This window comes from Bufo bufo, chromosome 1, assembly GCF_905171765.1.
Source record: "Bufo bufo chromosome 1, aBufBuf1.1, whole genome shotgun sequence".
NCBI lineage: Eukaryota > Metazoa > Chordata > Amphibia > Anura > Bufonidae > Bufo > Bufo bufo.
The window spans coordinates 281,009,351-281,032,174 of NC_053389.1; the positions used below are offsets into that span (position 1 = coordinate 281,009,351).

Sequence of the window (22,824 nt, forward strand, 5' to 3'; positions counted from 1 at the left end):
GCGGCAATATCAAACTTGTATATCGTATTTTTTGCCCTATAAGACTCACTTTTCCCCCCCAAAAGTAAGTGTGTGTGTGTGTGTGTGTGTAATGGCAGTGCATCTTCTAAGGCAAATGCTGCCATTTTTACACTGGTGATGCTGATGCTGCACGGCCCGGCCTGCAATGTATCAATGGGGAGGGAGGAGGGGCTGGAGTCCGGCAAGTTATGTTGGAATCGCGGCGGGGCCCGATGCAGTCACTGTACTCTATTACACCGGGCCCCGATCACCACAGTCTTTATATGTAAAGTGTAGACATGGGAGGTTTGTTAAAGTATAGAAATCCTTTACAGTAGTAGTGCAATCCTCTGTAGTACTCACTATGAAACTCCAGTAGCAGGCAGGCGGGGAGCATAACGTCACTCACTACGTCACGCGCCTGCTCCTCCGACTTTATGAATGAAGCAGGCGTGTGACGTAGTGAGTGACGTTACATTCCCGGCCTGCCTGCTACTGGAGTTTCATAATTAGTACTACAGAGGATTGCACTACTACTGTAGAGGATTGCCATACTTTAACAAACCTCCCATGTCTACTCTTTACATATAAAGACTGCGGTGAGCGGGGCCAGGTTTAGTAGAGTACAGTAACTGCATCTGGCCCCGCCGCGATTCCAACATCAGTTGCTGGCCTCCACCCCCTGTATTGGCGGTCAGTATTTACACAGGGACACTGTTATGGGGAAGGGGGGGGGAGAATCTGTGGATGATGTTATATGTGTGTCATCCACAGGTCCCCCATCACAGTGCGACATCCGAGGGGTCCCCCATCACAGTGCGACATCCGAGGGGTCCCCATAATAGTGTCTTTTAGAGGGTGCTATTTTCACCCTCTAAAAGCTAGGTGCGTCTTATGGGCAGGTGAGTCTTATAGGTCGAAAAAAACGGTAATTGTTTTTTTTTTTAACTACTTTTTGAAAAATTACCTTTGAAAAAATAAATAAATAAATAAATAAAATCTAAATTTTCTTGGCATTGCCATATTCTGACAGCCATAACTTTTTTATATTTCGGTCTACAGAGCTGTATGAGGGCTTTTTTTAATTTATTTTTTATTTTATTGGTACGTACATCTTATGGGGTATGTACGTCTTTTTGATTACTGTTATAAAAAAATTTTGGGTCAATAAGAAACAAAAAATGGCGAATCATGCACTTTATTTTTTTTTTCTGTTACGGCGTTCACCGTACAGGATTTTTTTTTTAAATATATTTTAATAGTTCAGACATTTTCAGACACGGCGATACACAATGTTTATTTTTTTTATTGCTTATATATTTGTATATGTAAAAGTGGGAAAAAACACCAATATATTAAAAGTTTAAATCACATGGGATCTATTAGAGTGAATAGGATTTTTACTCTCTCCATTCTGAGCTATGCCTGGTGCATAGCTCAGTATGGAGATTGCCATGGCCGGAATGGAGCGCTTCAGGAGCGTTCAGGCTGTCATGGCAACCGATCGGAGCCCCGTGATTTCACTGTGGGGGTTCTGATCAGAAGTCAGAGGGAGCCGCATCCCTCTGCCTTCATTCACAGGTGCAGTGATCAGTGTTGATCAGTTGAGACAGCCCCTTTAAGGTTCTTGGCTACATGCAACCAGGAGGCATGTATTGACTCGATCTCATCTTTTGATCATGCACGGTGGCCAATATGAACAAGCAGAGCTGCAGCGTAAAACATAAATCAGGTATAGAGTAGCAGTCTGAGCCACTGATAAAACATTAAGAGGATTTTAGACTACTAAGACCTCATTAACATTGAAGAGCCATGTGCACAAGGATATAAGGAGGCATATAGTGCAGTCCTGGGCTATAAAGCTATGGTCCCTTAATGCGCCACTATATAGTGTTGCACTATTTCTCCATTATGTGCAATGTGCGTAATATGGCACCCAAAGGGCATGGCACAATTAAGTGCTCCTCTGTATGAAATTAGAGGCATACAAAAGGTACAATGGGACCTAAAGAATTCTACGAGGAGTTGTGAGCCCTTAGATTCCTGCAGTCATTGATGTACTAGTAAAGCAGATCTGAAAGTAGCCACTAAAACACAAGAAAATGAACAGTGGGTAAGCATCACCCAAAAGTAATAAAGGGTCTGTATAAAGGCTGATGTATGGACTCTGGACCATTATATCTCACTTTCAAATGATTTAATAAGCAAACAATATTATCTTTACGTATGAATTTTCAGAGGCATGTAAATATAGCTCCCTCCCAAAACTGAGTCCATGGTGCTTCACAAGCTGTGGATGATGGTGCGGTTTCGCAGCTGCTGTACATAGTCCTTTGCTTGCTGGAATCCAGTGAGGGGTTCTTCTTTTGGAGGTGGTGGTCCCTCAACCAACTTGACAAAAAAATGGCAGTGTACCTTATCCATGATGCCAAATCTGCCCCGGCCATGGATACGAATCCGCTTCAGGTAAGTGCCTTTACCGGAAAAGGAGTCAGCTGAATGGGAACAGAAGCAGGTTTGTGTGAATAACGTCACATTTTTAGTCTCAGCCATTTATACATATGAATATAAAAATCTGCCAAAAAACACCCATGTATATTGCATCTTATGACAACAACAACAGGGGTGGCAAAACCTCAACTGACATGTATATCCAGACTCTGACATTCCCAGTTGTGACATGGTAGAGGACGTATACAATCTCAAACATGAGAACCTTTTATTTTATGAATATATTTCAAATTGCAGTAATGAGCCAACAAGTGGCGATTTAAAGAAATCTCTTCGACATGCTGCAAACGAATTGCACGTAAACTGACCCGCGGTGCGGATTTTACATCCTAAGCATGACTATTTATGTTGCGGATATAAAGCATGGATTGCAGCCTTTGCATAGTGTGAAATCTGATTATAAAATCCTCCCCGTGTGGCCGTGTACATTAAATCTCTGAGAATCACACGTCGTTCCAGTGAAATGCTTACCCACGTAAAGGTTAGATTTATATTCCACATGGTGCATTCTTACTGCCATTTCTTGAGCTTCTAACAAGACCTAGAATTGTGAAAAAAGTTGAATTGATTTTATCAGTCAAAAATCACAAATTAACGTGCCATACTTTAAGTCATATCAGGAACTTTTGCCCTCGTGTTTGCTTTAGATCTACCTTCTTATTAAAGGGAAACTGTCATATTTTTTTTATTTGCTAGTTTATTAGAGCTGGGCATGTATACCAGAGTTAGTCTGTCAATGATTGTCAAAAGATCTGTAATTACCTTATAATAACAGCTTTCATTAATGTCCCCTGTCCCTTTCCACTGCTCCCTTAACCACCTCAGCCCCCCTAGCTTAAACACCCTTAATGACCAGGCCACTTTTTACACTTCTGACCTACACTACTTTAACCGTTTATTGCTCGGTCATGCAACTTACCACCCAAATGAATTTTACCTCCTTTTCTTCTCACTAATAGAGCTTTCATTTGGTGGTATTTCATTGCTGCTGACATTTTTACTTTTTTTGTTATTAATCGAAATTTAACGATTTTTTTGCAAAAAAATGACATTTTTCACTTTCAGTTGTAAAATTTTGCAAAAAAAACGACATCCATATATAAATTTTTCTCTGAATTTATTGTTCTACATGTCTTTGATAAAAAAAAAATGGTTTGGGTAAAAGTTATAGCGTTTACAAACTATGGTACAAAAATGTGAATTTCCGCTTTTTGAAGCAGCTCTGACCCCCCAAATGACCCCATTTCGGAAAGTAGACACCCTAAGGTATTCGCTTATGGGCATAGTGAGTTCATAGAACTTTATTTTTTGTCACAAGTTAGTGGAAAATGATGATTTTTTTTTTTCAAAGTCTCATATTCCACTAACTTGTGACAAAAAATAAAAACTTCCATCAACTCACTATGCCCATCAGCGAATACCTTGGGGTGTCTTCTTTCCAAAATGGGGTCACTTGGGTAGTTATACTGCCCTGGGATTCTAGGGGCCCTAATGTGTGGTAAGTAGTTTGAAATCAAAATCTGTATAAAATGGCCGGTGAAATCCGAAAGGTGCTCTTTGGAATGTGGGCCCCTTTGCCCACCTAGGCTGCAAAAAAGTGTCACACATGTGGTATCTCCGTACTCAGGAGAAGTTGGGCAATGTGTTTTGGGGTGTCATTTTACATATACCCATGCTGGGTGAGATAAATATCTCGGTCAAATGCCAACTTTGTATAAAAAAAAAAATGGGAAAAGTTGTCTTTTGCCAAGATATTTCTCTCACCCAGCATGGGTATATGTAAAAAGACACCCCAAAACACATTGCCTAACTTCTCCTGAGTACGGGGATACCAGATGTGTGACACTTTTTTGCAGCCTAGGTGGGCAAAGGGGCCCACATTCCAAAGAGCACCTTTCGGATTTCACCGGCCATTTTTTACAGATTTTGATTTCAAACTACTTCTCACGCATTCGGCCCCTAAAATGCCAGGGCAGTATAACTACCCCACAAGTGACCCCATTTTGGAAAGAAGACACCCCAAGGTATTTCGTGATGGGCATAGTGAGTTCATGGAAGTTTTTATTTTTTGTCACAAGTTAGTGGAATATGAGACTTTGTAAGAAAAAAAAAGAAAAAATCATAATTTTCCGCTAACTTGTGACAAAAAATATAAAATTCTAGGAACTCGCCATGCCCCTCACGGAATACCTTGGGGTGTCTTCTTTCCAAAATGGGGTCACTTGTGGGGTAGTTATACTGCCCTGGCATTCTAGGGGCCCTAATGTGTGGTAAGTAGGTAAATGACCTGTGAAATCCAAAAGGTGCTCTTTGGAATGTGGGCCCCTTTGCCCACCTAGGCTGCAAAAAAGTGTCACACATGTGGTATCGCCGTATTCAGGAGAAGTTGGGCAATGTGTTTTGGGGTGTCTTTTTACATATACTCATGCTGGGTGAGAGAAATATCTCGGCAAAAGACAACTTTTCCCATTTTTTATACAAAGTTGGCATTTGACCAAGATATTTATCTCACCCAGCATGGGTATATGTAAAATGACACCCCAAAACACATTGCCCAACTTCTCCTGAGTACGGCGATACCAGATGTGTGACACTTTTTTGCAGCCTAGATGCGCAAAGGGGCCCACATTCATTTTATGAGGGCATTTTTAGACATTTGGATCCCAGACTTCTTCTCACGCTTTAGGGGCCCCTAGAATGCCAGGGCAGTATAAATACCCCACATGTGACCCCATTTTGGAAAGAAGACACCCCAAGGTATTCAATGAGGGGCATGGCGAGTTCATAGAAATTTTTTTTTTTTGGCACAACTTAGCGGAAATTGATATTTTTTTTTTCTCACAAAGTCTCCCTTTCCGCTAACTTGGGACAAAAATTTAAATCTTTCATGGACTCAATATGCCCCTCACGGAATACCTTGGGGTGTCTTCTTTCCGAAATGGGGTCACATGTGGGGTATTTATACTGCCCTAGCATTCTAGGGGCCCTAAAGCGTGAGAAGAAGTCTGGAATATAAATGTCTAAAAATTTTTACGCATTTGGATTCCGTGAGGGGTATGGTGAGTTCATGTGAGATTTTTTTTTTTGACACAAGTTAGTGGAATATGAGACTTTGTAAGAAAAAAAAAATAATTTCCGCTAACTTGGGCCTAAAAAATGTCTGAATGGAGCCTGACAGGGGGGTGATCAATGACAGGGGGGTGATCAGGGAGTCTATATGGGGTGATCACCCCCCTGTAAGTCTCCATTCAGACGCCTGTATGTGTTTTGCGGATCCGATCCATGTATCCGTAAAAAACATACAGACATCTGAATGCAGCCTTACAGGGGGGTGATCACCCCATATAGACTCCCTGATCACCCCCCTGTCATGCTCCATTCAGACGTCCGTATGCGTTTTGCGGATCCGATCCATGTATCAGTGGATCCGTAAAAATCATACGGACATCTGAATGGAGCCTTACAGGGGGGTGATCAATGACAGGGGGGTGATCAGGGAGTCTATATGGGGTGATCAGGGGTTCATAAGGGGTTAATAAGTGACACAGGGGGGGGGGTGTAGTGTAGTGGTGTTTGGTGCTACTTTACTGAGCTACCTGTGTCCTCTGGTGGTCGATCCAAACAAAAGGGACCACCAGAGGACCAGGTAGCAGGTATATTAGACGCTGTTATCAAAACAGCGTCTAATATACCTGTTAGGGGTTAAAAAAAATTGCATCTCCAGCCTGCCAGCGAACGATCGCCGCTGGCAGGCTGGAGATCCACTCGCTTACCTTCCGATCCTGTGAACGCGTGCGCCTGTGTGCGCGCGTTCACAGGAAATCTCGCGTCTCGCGAGATGACGCGTAGATGCGTGACTCTGCGCAGGGCTGCCGCCTCCGGAACGCAATCCGGAGGCGGTTAAAAGACCATTACTAGGGCATGTCTGTCTCCCAACTTAAAGGGTTTTTGTCATGAGAAAAATCGTTATGTAGCCGACTGATATTAGCGATGTGCTAATGTCAGCAGTACATAACAGTATGTTTGTTAACTCCCTGCCTGCCACCGAGCTCTTAAAAAACTGACTTTTATAATATGCTAATGAAGCCTCTAGGTGCTATGAGGGCGTTGCTGCAGCACCTAGAGGCTCGGTCTACTCGCCTTTTGGCACGCCCACGTCCACTTGATTGACGTTCTTCTCTGCATCGTCCTCATAATCCCACGCCTGCGCCATCCCGTTTATTAGTCGGCGCAGGCGCAGTGAGTGAAGGACGCTCTGCTGCTGCCAGCTTCCTCACTGCGCCTGCGCCGATTACGTCACAGGCCTCCCCGGCAGGCCTGCCTGGCGGCAAATGAGCCTCCTTCACTCACTGTGCCTGCGCCGAATACTAAACGGGACAGCGCAGGCGCGGGATTATGAGGATGATGAGGAGAAGAAGGACATCATTTAAATGGACGTATGCGGTCCTTCACACTGCATGCCTGCATTAGGCTTCAGAGTGAGGAAGCATGTCTCTCAGTAATCCGATCTAATTGGCTGGCAGGGAGCTGCTGGCTACAGCGAATGTGTATGTGAAGTGAGGAAAAGCAGTTTTGCCCTCAGAGAACTGGCAGAGGAGCCATCTTGAGAAGGTCATCATATTGTAAATGTTTAAACAGCCGTAACTAAGGGAAAACACTCAAGGAAAACAGTGGTAAGTGAAGAAACTAAAGATTGCTTTATGCATAATGCTGCTGCTGCAGCAGTAACATATGCTAAAATTTATTTTTTTATGAAAACATGACAGTTACCCTTTAAGAACCTTGGCCAAGAACAGATGTTTTCCATTGTTCAAACAGCAGCTCCCTCTAGTGGCAGACTCTGCTTCTGCAAGAGCACAACTGTGTATAGGGGCAACCACATGATCTTTCTATTAATTTAAACCAAAGCATACTTAGGCTACATGCACACGACCGTTGTGTGTTTTGCGGTCCGCAAAACACGGATGGCGTTTGTGTGCGTTGCGCAATTTGCGGAACGGCACGGACAGCCATTAATATAACTACCTATTCTTGACTGCAAAACTGACAAGAATAGGACATATTAAATTTTTTTTTTTGCGCATCACGGAATGGAGCAACGGATGCGGACAGCACACGGAGTGCACATGCGGACCAAAACAACAGTCGTGGGCATGTAGCCTTAGGCTACTTTCACCTCTGCATTTTTAAATCTGGCAGGCTGTTCCAGGAGAGGATTAGCCTACTGGAGTTCACTGTAGCCGGCAAAGCCGTCAAGTGCTGTGCACCGCTGGATCCCCATTGAAGACAATGGAATTTGGCCGGTTTCTGGCATGAGTGCTGGGTTGCAGCTGGACAAAGTCAAGTCAAAACAGGGCACTCATGGCGGAAACCGATCAGATTTGAGCTAGATCCCATAATAATCAATGAGGCCCATCCGCGAACCGCAATGGGGTCATTTTTTAAACTGGAGTAAAGAAGAACTGGCTTAGTTGTCCATAGCAACCAATCAGATTCCACCTTTCATTTTCCAAAGGAGCTGTCAAAAATGAAAAGTGGAATCTGATTGGTTGCTATGGGCAACTAAGCCAGTTCTACTTCACACCAGTTTCATAAATAACCCCAGAAGATGTAAAACTAGCCTTAGAGTGGTCACTTTACAGCAACTTGGGCTACTTTCACACTTGCGCTAGCAGGGTCCGGCAGGCTGTTCCGGCAGGGGAACAGCCTGCCAGATCCGTACTAACGCTAGCTCATGTGTGCCGCCGGAAGTCCGCTCTGGCCCCATTCACTATAGAGGGGACGGGCCGGAGGTCCGGCCACAGCACGGCAAGCATGCCGAGAGGCACCCGGACAAAAACTGCAGCATGCAGCATTAGTACGGATGTTCCCTGCCGGAACAGCCTGCTGGGCCCTGCTAGCGCAAGTGTGAAAGTAGGTCTACACAACGACATGTGTCACGCGACAAATAGGGCACAACTACACTGCAACATGTGTCGTGCGACAATTTTTATAATTGTAGTCTATGGTCTGGCACTGCAATATACTGCGAGTGCGACAGTCGCAGAAAAATCCATCTTGAATGGGATTTTTGCGACTGTCATGTCGCAGTCGCAGTGCAACACCATAGACTACCATTATAAAAATGGTCGTGCGACAAATGTCGTCGTGTAGACCTAGCCTAGGTTCTGTGCAAGACCTCAGTTGCACCACTTAATAGCAAGGCTGTAGGACACGCCCGTCAGCATCACAAGAGCTGAAGTTTTTTTTTTTGCGGTAATAAATAAAAGGTGCAGATAAAAAACATCCCAGACAAAACAGATATCCTGTTAGGTCTAGTGCCTGTTTTTCTTTCATGCACATTCACTTTGGGTCCAGGGCTATGGAATTGGTAGGTGGAGGCATGTATTTATTTTTATTCTCTCTCAATCCCACCCCAAAAAAGTATGCGAGACTCATGCTGTGAGAGAGGAGGGGGGGCAGCTTTTTGGTCTAGACTCTAGCACAAAGCAGAAAAGGAGCCCGCCCACTTTTAAAGAAAAACCCCAGATCAAGGGTGGGGGGGGGTGAGGGGGACGGGTAGATTTATAATTTCCCTTACACCAGAAAAGGGGTTTAGTTAGTCACAAGGTTTGGATTGCGACTTTTTTTAAATAATAAAAAAAAAAAAAGTGCCTCTTTTTACGCCACCCTTGCCACTTTTCAAAAAAAAAAAAAAAGGGGCTTAGCAAGTGAGAGAAAGGGGAGTGGCCAACAGTGGAGACAAATTTTTCTTCATTTACGTCAGTTTTCTGGTGCAAATGAAGCCAGACATCTAAAGCAGCACAAAACTGACGTAGATTTCTGTTTAAGTGCAACGACTGTCAAAGGATGCCCCTAATTTATGACGAAGAGTGCACCTTGTCATATATGTGCAAGGGATATCAAGACCAGCGCAGAAAGAGCCTGTCTTGATAAATCTCCCCAAAGACTCATGCCAGGAATAGGTTACCATATTCATACACACTGCGAGACCGATGATGGCACTTCATTGTTATTAACAAATTTTCATTTTTTCTACGGATTATTCTCCTCTTACCTCTTTAATTATTTTTGCTCCTTTCTTGTCACTGAATTCCATCTGAGCAATCGCCTGGTCTACAGACATCCCCTTGATCTAGAGGTAGAAAGGAACGGTTAATCCCCCCGGATCACGTGACTGATCGGTTATTATTCTGCTACTAAACAGGCCCCTGAGGGCTGTGACGCTCCCTAGATAAAAGCCATTCTACGAAAATATGGGATCATTTACATATCTACATCCACTATCTAGATGAATTAATAACTTTGCTCAGTTTCACTTTGATGACCAAGAAACTCATTTTACTGAAGTCTGTTTGTGGTTACAGTCAAAGTTCTGGATTTAGGAAATTAATCACAAGGAACCGGCGGGGATTCAATTTATGAAATGTTAAAGAGTTCTTAAACAAGGCCTCTTTCCATGGAGCACGGCGATCAATCATATAGTTACACAGAGAATCTCCTTCTAGACACGGCAGTGATGATTTCTGCAACCCAGCTGAATCACTGTCTACAACAGGGGTTAACAAACTCCGGACTACAACTCCCATAATGCTCCACTCCTTTCTACAGGAGTTCCAAGGCTGGCCAAGCAAGTTCAGCACTTTCACAACAGCTGGAGTGCCAGAGGCTGCTGGACCATATGTTGCATGTCTGCGCTGTAGGAAGATTGTCAGAGCTCGTATCAGTCAATGTCTCCAATGAAGCCTACAATCTCCGATTCCCCGTCTCTTTCATAGGAATCCATAGAAGAAGAAGAATATACACCCTCACGTCACTCCATGCAGATGCTACAGTGCCAACTTGGACAATAACTTTTGTTACGGTCCCCCCACAATAAGCCAATTACAAGATATCCTTATATGTCTGTGGAGCTCCAATCCTGGATTTGGCTCACTGATGGAAATCACTGATCAAACACGGACGTGTGAATAAGGCATCACACAGTGCACCTTGAAACCAACGCTCCAAAAAGGCAAATAAACTAGGGTCTTTAACAGGTGATGAAAATGGGTTTGCTAAATCAGATCCCTTTAAATACTGCACTGACAGAACGTATATTGGTAACCTATGCTCATCATGCACATCCCCCCTATGTGTTAGTTCACCCATTTACATTTTACACTAGTCAGTATACTAGCCACCATATGCACTACCAACTAACTGTGACAACTAGCTAGGGTGCTGGACTGGTTTCACCATGCGGGGAATAAGCTCTGGGTAAAATTGAAACTCTCCCTTTCTCCTACCCCGCTGACAGCTGTCCCATGGATCCACACTTCGTGCACACCTTGTTGCGATACCAAATTTTTTATTCGATTTCGATACCATAAAAAAGTATTGAGATACTGGATACCACGCGAAAAAAATTAAAACAATCGCACAGTTTTTATATTTTTTTCTGTTCCGGCATTCACCACATAGATTTTTTTATATTTTAATAGTGTGGACTTTTCAGACGTGGCGTTTTGTTTATTTATATACACTGCTCAAAAAAATAAAGGGAACACAAAAATAACACATCCTAGATCTGAATTGATTAAATATTCTTCTGAAATACTTTGTTCTTTACATAGTTGAATGTGCTGACAACAAAATCACACAAAAATAAAAAAAATGGAAATCAAATTTTTCAACCCATGGAGGTCTGGATTTGGAGTCACACTCAAAATTAAAGTGGAAAAACACACCACAGGCTGATCCAACTTTGATGTAATGTCCTTAAAACAAGTCAAAATGAGGCTCAGTAGCGTGTGTGGCCTCCACGTGCCTGTATGACCTCCCTACAACGCCTGTGCATGCTCCTGATGAGGTGGCGGACGGTCTCCTGAGGGATCTCCTCCCAGACCTGGACTAAAGCATCTGCCAACTCCTGGACAGTCTGTGGTGCAATGTGATGTTGGTGGATAGAGCGAGACATGATGTCCCAGATGTGCTCAATTGGATTCAGGTCTGGGGAACAGGCGGGCCAGTCCATAGCATCAATGCCTTCGTCTTGCAGGAACTGCTGACACACTCCAGCCACATGAGGTCTAGCATTGTCTTGCATTAGGAGGAACCCAGGGCCAACCGCACCAGCATATGGTCTCACAAGGGGTCTGAGGATCTCATCTCGGTACCTAATGGCAGTCAGGCTACCTCTGGCGAGCACATGGAAGGCTGTGCGGTCCTCCAAAGAAATGCCACCCCACACCATTACTGACCCAATGCCAAACTGGTCATGCTGGAGGATGTTGCAGGCAGCAGAACGTTCTCCACGGCGTCTCCAGACTCTGTCACGTCTGTCACATGTGCTCAGTGTGAACCTGCTTTCATCTGTGAAGAGCACAGGGCGCCAGTGGCAAATTTGCCAATCTTGGTGTTCTCTGGCAAATGCCAAACGTCCTGCACGGTGTTGGGCGTCGGGCCCTCATATCACGCTCATGGAGTCTGTTTCTGACCGTTTGAGCAGACACATGCACATTTGTGGCCTGCTGGAGGTCATTTTGCAGGGCTCTGGCAGTGCTCCTCCTGTTCCTCCTTGCACAAAGGCGGAGGTAGCGGTCCTGCTGCTGGGTTGTTGCCCTTTCTACGGCCTCCTCCACGTCTCCTGATGTACTGGCCTGTCTCCTGGTAGCGCCTCCATTCTCTGGACACTACGCTGACAGACACAGCAAACCTTCTTGCCACAGCTCGCATTGATGTGCCATCCTGGATAAGCTGCACTACCTGAGCCACTTGTGTGGGTTGTAGACTCCGTCTCATGCTACCACTAGAGTGAAAGCACCGCCAGCATTCAAAAGTGACCAAAACATCAGCCAGGAAGCATAGGAACTGAGAAGTGGTCTGTGGTTACCACCTGCAGAACCACTCCTTTATTGGGGGTGTCTTGCTAATTGCCTATAATTTCCACCTGTTGTCTATCCCATTTGCACAACAGCATGTGAAATTGATTGTCACTCAGTGTTGCTTCCTAAGTGGACAGTTTGATTTCACAGAAGGGTGATTGACTTGGAGTTACATTGTGTTGTTTAAGTGTTCCCTTTATTTTTTTGAGCAGTGTATTTTATATGTAATATTGGGAAAAGGGGTGATTTATACTTAATATTTTGGTGTGTTATTTTTTTACTCTCTTTCTTAATAACCATTTCCCCCTTAGGGGCTAGAACCTGGGATCTTTTCATCCCTTGTCCTATTCACCCTGCTAGGGGAGGAGGGGACCATGTCCCATATCTGGTGGAAGTGTTCTGTTCTCCAACCTTTTTGGTGTAAAGTGATATTCCTCATTCAGAAAATCACAGGGATAGTGATCGAAAATGACCCTTCCCCCTTATTGTTATGTATGCTCCCTGGTACTATACATTAGCAAACTAGGGACCTAGTCAGATTCCTGGTTCTGGTAATTCCTCACCTACGGAAGAGTGTCCAACCTCCCTCAATTTTGGAGTGGTTTCAGGAAATTTTCCATCTGCAAAAGGATGGAAGAACTGACAGCGGACTCCAATTCCTCCTCTGAAACCTATAATACTACCTGGAGGCCTTAGATATATACTCTAGGGTGGCCAGGAAATCTCTTTCCTATGCTTAAAATCTGGGACCCTCATTCCCCCCATGGTGATGGACCTTCCCAATCAGAAGCCTGAATGAGGAGCTGTGTGTGTCTGACCTTTTCTCTGGAACAAACCTCTATGATGATGGGGGCGGAGACACACCACATCTTGCTATGTTATCTATGGAGCTAAAGTGGTACTTACCTTGAGAGGTTCGCCTCTCTAGACTCATCTTCTCTTTGTCTTACCTCTAGACTCAGCATTGGAGAGACCAGGAGCTACTGATTGTTAGGCTACTTTCACACTGGCGTTTCTGGGTCCGCTTGTGAGATCCGTTTCAGATACAAGACGGATCCGCACCGAACGCCAGTGTGAAAGTAGCCTTATTTTTTCATAGTTTATTTCTTTTCTTTCATTGTCCTCTTGCTGTGAGGTCTTCCTCAATACAGGTCATTGACATACCACTGTAAGGATCACCAGTATTTTGATCCTGCAAGCATGTATACATTGGACAAATGTTTCTGTTTTGTTACCCTACATTGTATAAAAAATAATAAAAATAAATGAGTCATGGGTGCTCCATTCCTGTAATGCTAGGCACAGACCCAATAGCGTCATGGGGAGTAGAGTCCAGCTTTCGTTTTAGGATAAAATTGTGTTTACAAGCAGCCACCACTAGGGGGAGCTCAATGCATGTATATTTATAAAGCACTACAACAGGGTTACCAAGGCATTCTTCCAAGTGGTGACTGCACACAGCCAGAATGATATAATTTACATCTATGGTTGAGTTAGAAGAAGCAGTGTTCTAATCCCAATCAAGATATATTATAAAATCAAGCATTTACAATTTTAGGCAACTTTCACACTGGCGCTCGGTGCTTGTATCTGCACAGACGGATCTGCACCGATAATGAAAACGCTTGTATCCGTTCATAAAGGATCCGTTTGCATTATTCATAAAAAAAAAAAAAGTCTAAGTCAAAACAGATCAGTTTTTAATTGCATCATATTGTGTCAGTGAAAAACAGATCCGTCCCCAATAACTTACAATGTAAGTTAGGACGGATCCGTTTGGCTCCGCATCGTCAGGTGGACACTAAAACGCTGCAAGCTGCGTTTTAGTGACCGCCTAAAAAACGCAATGGAGAGCAAACGCAGCCAAACTGATGCATTCTGAGCGGATCCTTAGCCATTCAGCATGCATTGGGGCTTAACTGATCTGTTTTGGGCCACTTGCGAGAGCCCTGAAACGGATCTCACAAGCGGACCCAGAAACGCCAGTGTGAAAGTAGCCTTAGTTGCAATAGCTCATTTTTTCTCTGCCTCGGCCCCTTGCGGGGTTGTGCCCATTCAGAGTTTTACTATTGGGCTGTATGATTTTTGTTTACGCTCCTGCATTCTGTTTGCAATGATTAGCTTTCTCAGCACAGATGTAGATCAAGGTCTTAATATATGGAACACTTGAACTGTTTTTTCTAGTTTTATATGCACCTTCATTCTCATACTGATTATATATAATATATAAATATATATATATATATATATATATATATACATACACACACACACATTATATATATATACATACATACACACACACATATATCTATATATAATTACATACATACATACATACATACACACACACACAAACACTGCCTTATCACCACACAAATCATCCAGATCCCTGTGCACCATACTTGCTGCTTACCAGTTTGGCCAAATACCACATCTTGTCCATGCTGTACTTTATCTGCCTGCGGCAATGGTGAATTTCCTATGGAAGTAAAGGATAAAAAAAAAATTTATAAGTACATAAAACCGAAACACTGGCCGGGGCTCGGTGTTAATAAGAACACATTGATTTCTAATGCACATCAGGAGACTCAATATCTGTTGCAGCAAAAGTTATTTATGCCTAGGGCAGTAACTCCCTACCAGGATACAGGTAAAGCAGTGAACAAATATCCACAAAAATATAAAATTATCAAGGCTGAGGAGTCTGGACGCCAAACTTCCAACTGATTCCTCGATTTTTATATACTTCAACCACCCAAAACTGTCTGCGGCCCCATAGCCCTGCTAATTATCACCGTTTCTTTCTTTTTCTTCAAATAAGGCTTTAGGTTGACATATATCCTGTTATGTTAAACATTAAATGTTCCTAAACACCTATGAAAAGTAAATCTGCAACAAACCACACATTTAATACATTTATTATAATGGTACAATATTCACTTCTTCCCAACATCTGCTGTACGTATACGGTGAATGTTTGATCTTTAAAGATGGCGCCCATTCAGAAGCTAAGGGTGCAGCATGGCTGCTGGGTGCCTGCTGTTTGACACAGGAGACACCCAGTGTAAGGCTGGGTTCACACCTGAGCGTTTTACAGCGCGTTCCTACGCGCTGTAAAACGCTCAACAGGCAAGTACCAATGTTTCCCTATGGGAATGGTTCTCACCTGAGCGTTTCACAGCGCGTACGATCGCGCTGTAAAACCCCCGACGCCCCAAGAAGTACAGGAGCTTCTTTGGGGCGTCTTGTCGCGCGTTCCCGTACATAGACTTCCGGGAACGCGCGACAATGGGCTTTCGCTTGTTCCGGAGCCGCGTCTGTAAACGCACATAAAATCGCGCATACAGAGCGCTCCATCCCGTACGCTCAGGTCTGAACGCAGCGTCAGAGTCTGTGATTGGAGACAACTCCAACTATGGACATACAACCCCTCAATTTGCGGATCCGCAATGCACTATGGACATCTGACCCTGAATATGGCTCTTGGAATGCGGCTACATAAAAAAAAAAAAAAAAAAAAAAAAAAAGTATTGCTTTTGCATGAGACATGCTAGTAATGCACAAAAGTACTTAAAAACACAAAAATATACATATTTGGTATTGAGGAAATCATACCGACCCTGATCAAACACTGATGTGCGAGTAAAGACTAAGGGCTCGTTCACACGACTGTATGGCTTTTTCCGTGTTTTGAGGGCCTTTTTAATGGATCAATTTTTCAGTTTTTTTGTTTCAGTAGTGCTTCTGGTTCCGTTCCGTTTTTCCGTATGGCATATACAGTATACAGTAATTACATAGAAAAAATTGGGCTGGGCATACAATTTTCAATAAATGGTTCCGCAAAAACAGAACGGATACGAAAGACATACGGAGTATATTCCGTATGTGTTCAGTTTTTTGCGGACCCATTGACTTGAATGGAGCCACAGAACGTGATTTGCGGCACAAATAGGACATGTTCTATGTTTCAACGGAACGGAAAATTCTGAAATACGGAAACGGAAAGCATACGGAGTACATTCCGTTTTTTTTTGCTGAACCATTGAAATCATTGGTTCCGTATACGGAACGCAGAAAACGGCCTGTATACAGAACGCTAAAAATGTTCGTGTGAGCGAGCCCTAAAGCAGTGTCCAGAAAATCATTAACATCCATCCACTACATGGTTTTGAGACTGAGCTGGTATACGTCTCAGCACTAAGGTTGACTGAAGTGAACTTAACGTGGAGGGTTTCTCTGGGAATTAGGCCTCATGCACACGACCGTTGTTTGGGTCCGCATCCGAGCCGCCGTTTTGGCGGCTCGGATGCGGACCCATTCATTTAAATGAAGCCGCAAAAGATGCAGACACCACTCCGTGTGCTGTCCGCATCCGTGGCTCAGTTCAGCGGCCCCGCTAAAAAATATAACATGTCCTATTCTTTTCCGCGCTTTGCGGACAAGAATAGGCATTTATATTGCCGGTGCCCGTTCGGTTCTGCAAATTGCGGAAGGCAACACAGGCCTTCCGTTTTTTGCGGACCGCAAAAAACGGCACGGTCGGGTGCATGAGGCCTTAAGAAAATGAAAATACTTATATATTACTTCATTCTAAATATATTCCCAAATACCTTATATTAGTAATAATGGCTCGTTTTGCCTGGGGAGAAATCATCGGGTGAAATAAAATGGCCGCTGTTCGATTAGTACACACAAAACCTGTCCTAATCACACAGCAGGACAAGTTACTTCACAACACTGAGGTAAAGAGCTGCCTCATCCTCCTTCCTACTTGTCAGGGATTATGATCCTGAATAGGAATACAGCTGAAAGCCGGAATTAGACTTACCGGTAATTCAGTTTCCATGAGATCACCACGACGGCCACTAGGAGATTGACCCCTGTAGGGGCAGGAACAGAGAGAGGGTTTAAATATCCCCCCTCCCACCACCAGCACCAGTGTGTCCAAAATTACAGAGACCGAAAAATAGGTGGTGAGAAACAAATGAAATAAATTGAGAGGGTATTGCTTCATAACCTCCCAGCTTAATACTAAATAAAGGGTAGGGAATATATGTGCCGTCGTGGTGATCTCGTGGAAACTGAATTACCGGTAAGTCTAATTCCGGCTTTCCACCTCATCACCACGACGGCCACTAGGAGATATAAAAAATTACAACTTAGGGGGGGACCGTCTGAAGGACCTTACGTCCAAAAGACAAGTCTGAACTAGATAGGTCTAGTCTATAATGCTTTGTAAAGGTGTGAATGTTGGACCATGTAGCAGCTTTACAAATATCCTCAAGAGAAGCTCCGGCCCGCTCGGCCTGGGGGGAGGACATAGCTCGGGTAGAATGAGCTCTTAGATTTGAGGGGCAAGGAAGGCCCTGGATCTCATAACAGATAGAAATGGAATCCTTAATCCATCGTGCTAGGGAAGACCTAGAAGCTTTTAGACCCTTATTCTTACCTGAGAACAAGACAAACAGGTTGTTGGTCTTACGGAATCCTTTTGAAACTTCAAGATAACGTAAGACCGAGCGTCTTACATCTAGTGAGTGGAAACTAGATTCTCTATCATCATTAGAGGGATTACCACAAAAGGAAGGTAAAACTATCTCCTGGTTTCGATGGAAATCGGATACTGCTTTAGGGAGAAACCCGGGGTCTAACTTAAGAATAATTGTATCATCGGTGATACGGAGATAGGGTTCTTGTATTGATAGAGCTTGAATTTTGCCTAGCCTTCGTGCGGACGTGATGGCGACCAAAAACGCGGTCTTTAGAGATAGATGTTTGGTGGAACAACTTGACAGGGGCTCAAAAGGGGCAAGTGTTAGGCCTGTGAGCACCGTGTTGAGGTCCCAGTTGGGGATCCGAGATTTCAGAGAGGGGCGTAGCCGAGAAGCAGCTTTCATAAATCTTCTGATCCAGCGGTGACTGGCTAGATCTTGATCAAAAAAACAATCTAGGGCCGAGACCTGTACCTTCAAGGTGGAAGGTCTAAGACCTAATTCGAGATCCAGCTGGAGGAAGTCCAAGATTTTCTGAAAATTGGGCAGCTCTAAACTTGGGGCAGTGTTACCCATCCAGGAACAGAACCTCTTCCAAATCTTTAGATAGATCGAGAAGGTAACCTGCTTTCTACTCGCTTTCAGGGTAGATATTACTTGGTCGGAAAGCCCCTGTGATTTCAACCTCTGGACCTCAGGATCCAAGCTGATAACTTGAGGAAACTCGGGTTTGGGTGTAAGATTGAAGCAGGTCCCTCCTGGAAGGAAGAGGCCATGGGTCCTCTATTGATAGGTTTTTTTAAGGAAGGGAACCAGCTCCTTTTCGGCCAATAACGAGCTATTAGTATTAGAGTTGTATCCTCTCGGTTGAGCTTCTGAATTATCCTGGGAAGTAGAGGCAAGGGTGGAAACGCATAACAGAGGTCCCAGTACCATTGTATCGTGAGCGCGTCCAGCGCCCAAGGATTGTCCCGTGGGTTCAATGAACAAAATGTTGGTACCTTTGTGTTCCTCTTGGAGGCGAACAGGTCCACTTGTGGAGTGCCCCATTTTTCTACTACAGTCGTGGCCAAAAGCTTTGAGAATTACATAAAATATTGGAAATTGGAAAAGTTGCTGCTTAAGTTTTTATAATAGCAATTTGCATATACTCCAGAATGTTATGAAGAGTGATCAGATGAATTGCATAGTCCTTCTTTGCCATGAAAATTAACTTAATCCCCAAAAAAACTTTCCACTGCATTTCATTGCTGTCATTAAAGGACCTGCTTAGATCATTTCAGTAATCGTCTTGTTTTTTTTTTTTTTAATCAAATCGTTTTTATTGTTTTATAATATAATCATTTTCTGTAGACACTTATACATTTTACCATGGAACATACAAAAATACAATACAAAATACAATAATAAATTGCATCATCAGGCAAAATGCCAACTACAGCAGTAAGGAATAATCAATCATGGGCACCTGAAAATGTATACAATATACAACATCAATACAAGATATATCCCCAAACACTTTTTATGGCACAAAGCATATCCAATTAACGCTCTTTCCCCCCCCCCTTTCCCACCCCATCCCCCCCTCCCCCCATGAAAAGGAGTAAGAAAACTTCTGTCATAGTTTATAACACAATATGAGTATGAGACATCCAATCATTCCACAATTTCTCAAACTTCTGAGGACAACCTCTCTTAACAAACACACTTTTTTCCATAATCAACATGTCATTGACCCTCCTTTCAAACTCTTCAATCGTTGGCGGACTCCCCTGGATCCACCTCTGCGCCACCGGTTTCCTGGCCACATATAACAATCTTCCCACCGCCACCTTGACCAATTCACTTCCTCCTATCTCCGACACATATCCCAGCACACACACACCTTAGGATCCTTTTGCAATCTCAGCTCCAACTTGCGATTGATCATGTTCAGCACCTCATCCCAATATCTTCCTATCACAGAACACGACCATAACATATGTATCAAATCTGCTCCTTCCTCCATGCACTTCGGACACCTATCATCATTCCTAACCCCCGATTTTTTGTAAAAATACTGGTGTTTTGTATACTCTGTGAATAATAAACAGCTGGGACAATTTAGCCTGCTCACTTAAAGACACTCTAGGAACTGCCTCTAATATATCCTCCCACTGATCCTTGGAAACTGCACCCAAATCGCCCTCCCACTTCGTCATCCGCGACAGAGGAAACCCATCTAGAAACTTATCTAACAATAGTGTATACACCTGTGATATCAATCCTCTTCCCCCCCCTTGGGAAGAATAAGTTTCTGTACCACATCCATTTTAGCTATATTACACCCTTTCCTTACCGTGGCCTCATAGGGATGCCTCAGTTGCAAATACTGATAAAACCATCTCTTGGGGACCTTAAACTCTTGTTGTATTCCCTGGAAAGATTTAAAAACATTAACCTCGATTAGTTGACCTATCCTCAGTACCTCATGGGATTCCCAATTCCTAAATCCTGACAAAGACGTGAATTCTGGCAATAGATTATTATTCCATATTGGGGAAAGCTCTCCAACTCCTCCCACACTTCTGAGCTGCTTCACCTTCGCCCATACTTTCTTCATAAGTTCGATAAGTAAAACTTTCTCTCTCCCTCCATGCATTCCCGCCCCCTCCAGAATACACATAAGGTCTCGACTGCCCAACCAATGCTGCAGTATCTTGCCTGTCACATCTGGAACCTGAAGATCCATCCAGCCCTTAAAGTGCTGGCACTGAGACGCCAGAAAATAAATCCAAGCATTAGGGACTGCCAAACCCCCTTCTGTCTTAGGGTATTGCAGCGTCTCTAATTTGATCCTTGCTTGACCATACTTCCATATAAGATCTCTAAATATGGAATGTATTTTCTTGAATCTGTCTAGCGGGATCCAGACAGGAGCATTATTAAGTACATACAGCAGCTGAGGCATTACTACCATTTTTAAAAGGTTCACTCTTCCCACTACTGACAGAAATAATCTACACCAAGTTCTCACCTTGAGTCTGAAAGTAGCAAGCATGGGGGTCAGATTTAGTTCTTCAAAGTCCAGCAATCTAGGCGTCATGTATAGCCCTAAATATTTGAACTTGTTCACCCAGGGAATTCTATCATCCACTCTCTCCACTGAAAAGTCCTGTCCATCCACCGGCATCAAAGCAGATTTTTGCCAATTAATCCTTAGTCCAGAGAAATTTCCAAATCTATCTATAAGTGACATGGCAGCATCCAAGGATGACCCAGTATCGCCCAAGAAAAGCAAGGTATCGTCAGCATACATAGCCACCTTGTTCTGAACCTCACCATATCTGAACCCCACAATATGAGGTGACAGGCGTATTAGGGCTGCTAATGGCTCGATGGCCAATACAAACAATAAGGGCGACAGTGGGCATCCCTGCCTGGTACCTCTGGCCAAATTAAAATTGTCTGACAATCCCCCATTGGCTCTAATGCGGGCTCTGGGACTTGAATATAATACCTGTACCCACTGTATGAACCGAGCTCCAAAACCCATCGCTCTCAAAACTCCCCACAAATAGGACCATTCTACACTATCGAATGCCTTAGCGGCATCCAAAGAAAGCAAAGCCCTGTCTCCACCATTGTCTGCCGGGATATTCAAACTAGCATATATCCTTCTAATGTTTATAGCAGTTGACTTCCCAGGCATAAAGCCCGTCTGATCAGAATGCACTATAGTCAGAATCACCCTGGACAACCTGTTCGCCAGCACCTTAGCTAGGAGCTTTACATCAGCTGTTAAAAGCGAAATCGGCCTATATGAGTCAGGAAACTTGGGATCTTTCCCAGGTTTGGGAATAACTACAATTATAGCCTCCTGCATCGAGTGTGGTAGCGAACCCTTCTCCAGTGAGTGTTCCAGTACCTTAAGCAGTTCAGGAAGAAGCACCCCCTGTAATTTCTTATATATCTCTACAGGTAATCCATCAGCCCCAGGGGCCTTACCATTAGCCATACCACCCAGTGCAGCTTCCAGTTCCTCAAGTGTAATCGGCTCTTCCAGTCTCTCCCTGTCCTCATCAGACAACACCGGCAGCTGCGCCCCTTCTAAAAAGACAGACAGAGCGTCCCCAGAACTAGGGACAGTAGATTCATACAGGGATACATAGAAACCCTAGTAATCGTCTTGTTAACTCAGGTGAGAATGTTGACGAGCACAAGGCTGGAGATCATTATGTCAGGCTGATTGGGTTAAAATGGCAGACTTGACATGTTAAAAAGGAGGGTGATGCTTGAAATCATTGTTCTTCCATTGTTCACCATGGTGACCTGCAAAGAAACGCGTACAGCCATCATTGCGTTGCATAAAAATGGCTTCACAAGCAAGGATATTGTGGCTACTAAGATTGCACCTCAAATCAACAATTTATAGGATCATCAAGAACCTCAAGGAAAGAGGTTCAATTCTTGTTAAGAAGGCTTCAGGGCATCCAAGAAAGTCCAGCAAGCACCAGGATCGTCTCCTAAAGAGGATTCAGCTGCGAGATCGGAGTGCCACCAGTGCAGAGCTTGCTCAGGATTGGCAGCAGGCAGGTGTGAGCGCATCTGCACGCACAGTGAGGCGAAGACTTTTGGAAGATGGCCTGGCGTCAAGAAGGCCAGCAAAGAAGCCACTTCTCCCCAAAAAAAACATCAGGGACAGATTGATCTTCTGCAGAAAGTATGGTGAATGGACTGCTGAGGACTGGGGCAAAGTCATATTCTCCGATGAAGCCTCTTTCCGATTGTTTGGGGCATCTGGAAAAAGGCTTGTCCGGAGAAGAAAAGGTGAGCGCTACCATCAGTCCTGTGTTATGCCAACAGTAAAGCATCCTGACACCATTTATGTGTGGGGTTGCTTCTCATCCAAGGGAGTGGGCTCACTCACAATTTTGCCCCAAAACACAGCCATGAATAAAGAATGGTACCAA

At 43.9% G+C, this 22,824-nt stretch overlaps 1 protein-coding gene across 3 annotated transcripts in view; it reads right to left on the reverse strand.

Annotated features, from left to right (window-relative positions):
* Nucleotides 1-2,182: 2,182 nt before the first annotated feature.
* MRPL22 (mitochondrial ribosomal protein L22) overlaps nt 2,183-22,824 on the reverse strand; it is a 31,746-nt gene continuing 11,104 nt past the window's right edge. For all 3 annotated transcript variants that reach the window (XM_040440083.1, XM_040440067.1, XM_040440075.1), the window contains exons 4-7: nt 14,794-14,859; nt 9,569-9,646; nt 2,983-3,052; nt 2,183-2,495 (exon numbers count right to left, since the gene is read on the reverse strand). In XM_040440083.1, coding sequence (XP_040296017.1) covers nt 2,284-2,495; nt 2,983-3,052; nt 9,569-9,646; nt 14,794-14,859 — 426 coding nt within the window. In that variant the 3' untranslated portion in view covers nt 2,183-2,283. The remainder of the gene's footprint in view (nt 2,496-2,982; nt 3,053-9,568; nt 9,647-14,793; nt 14,860-22,824) is intronic.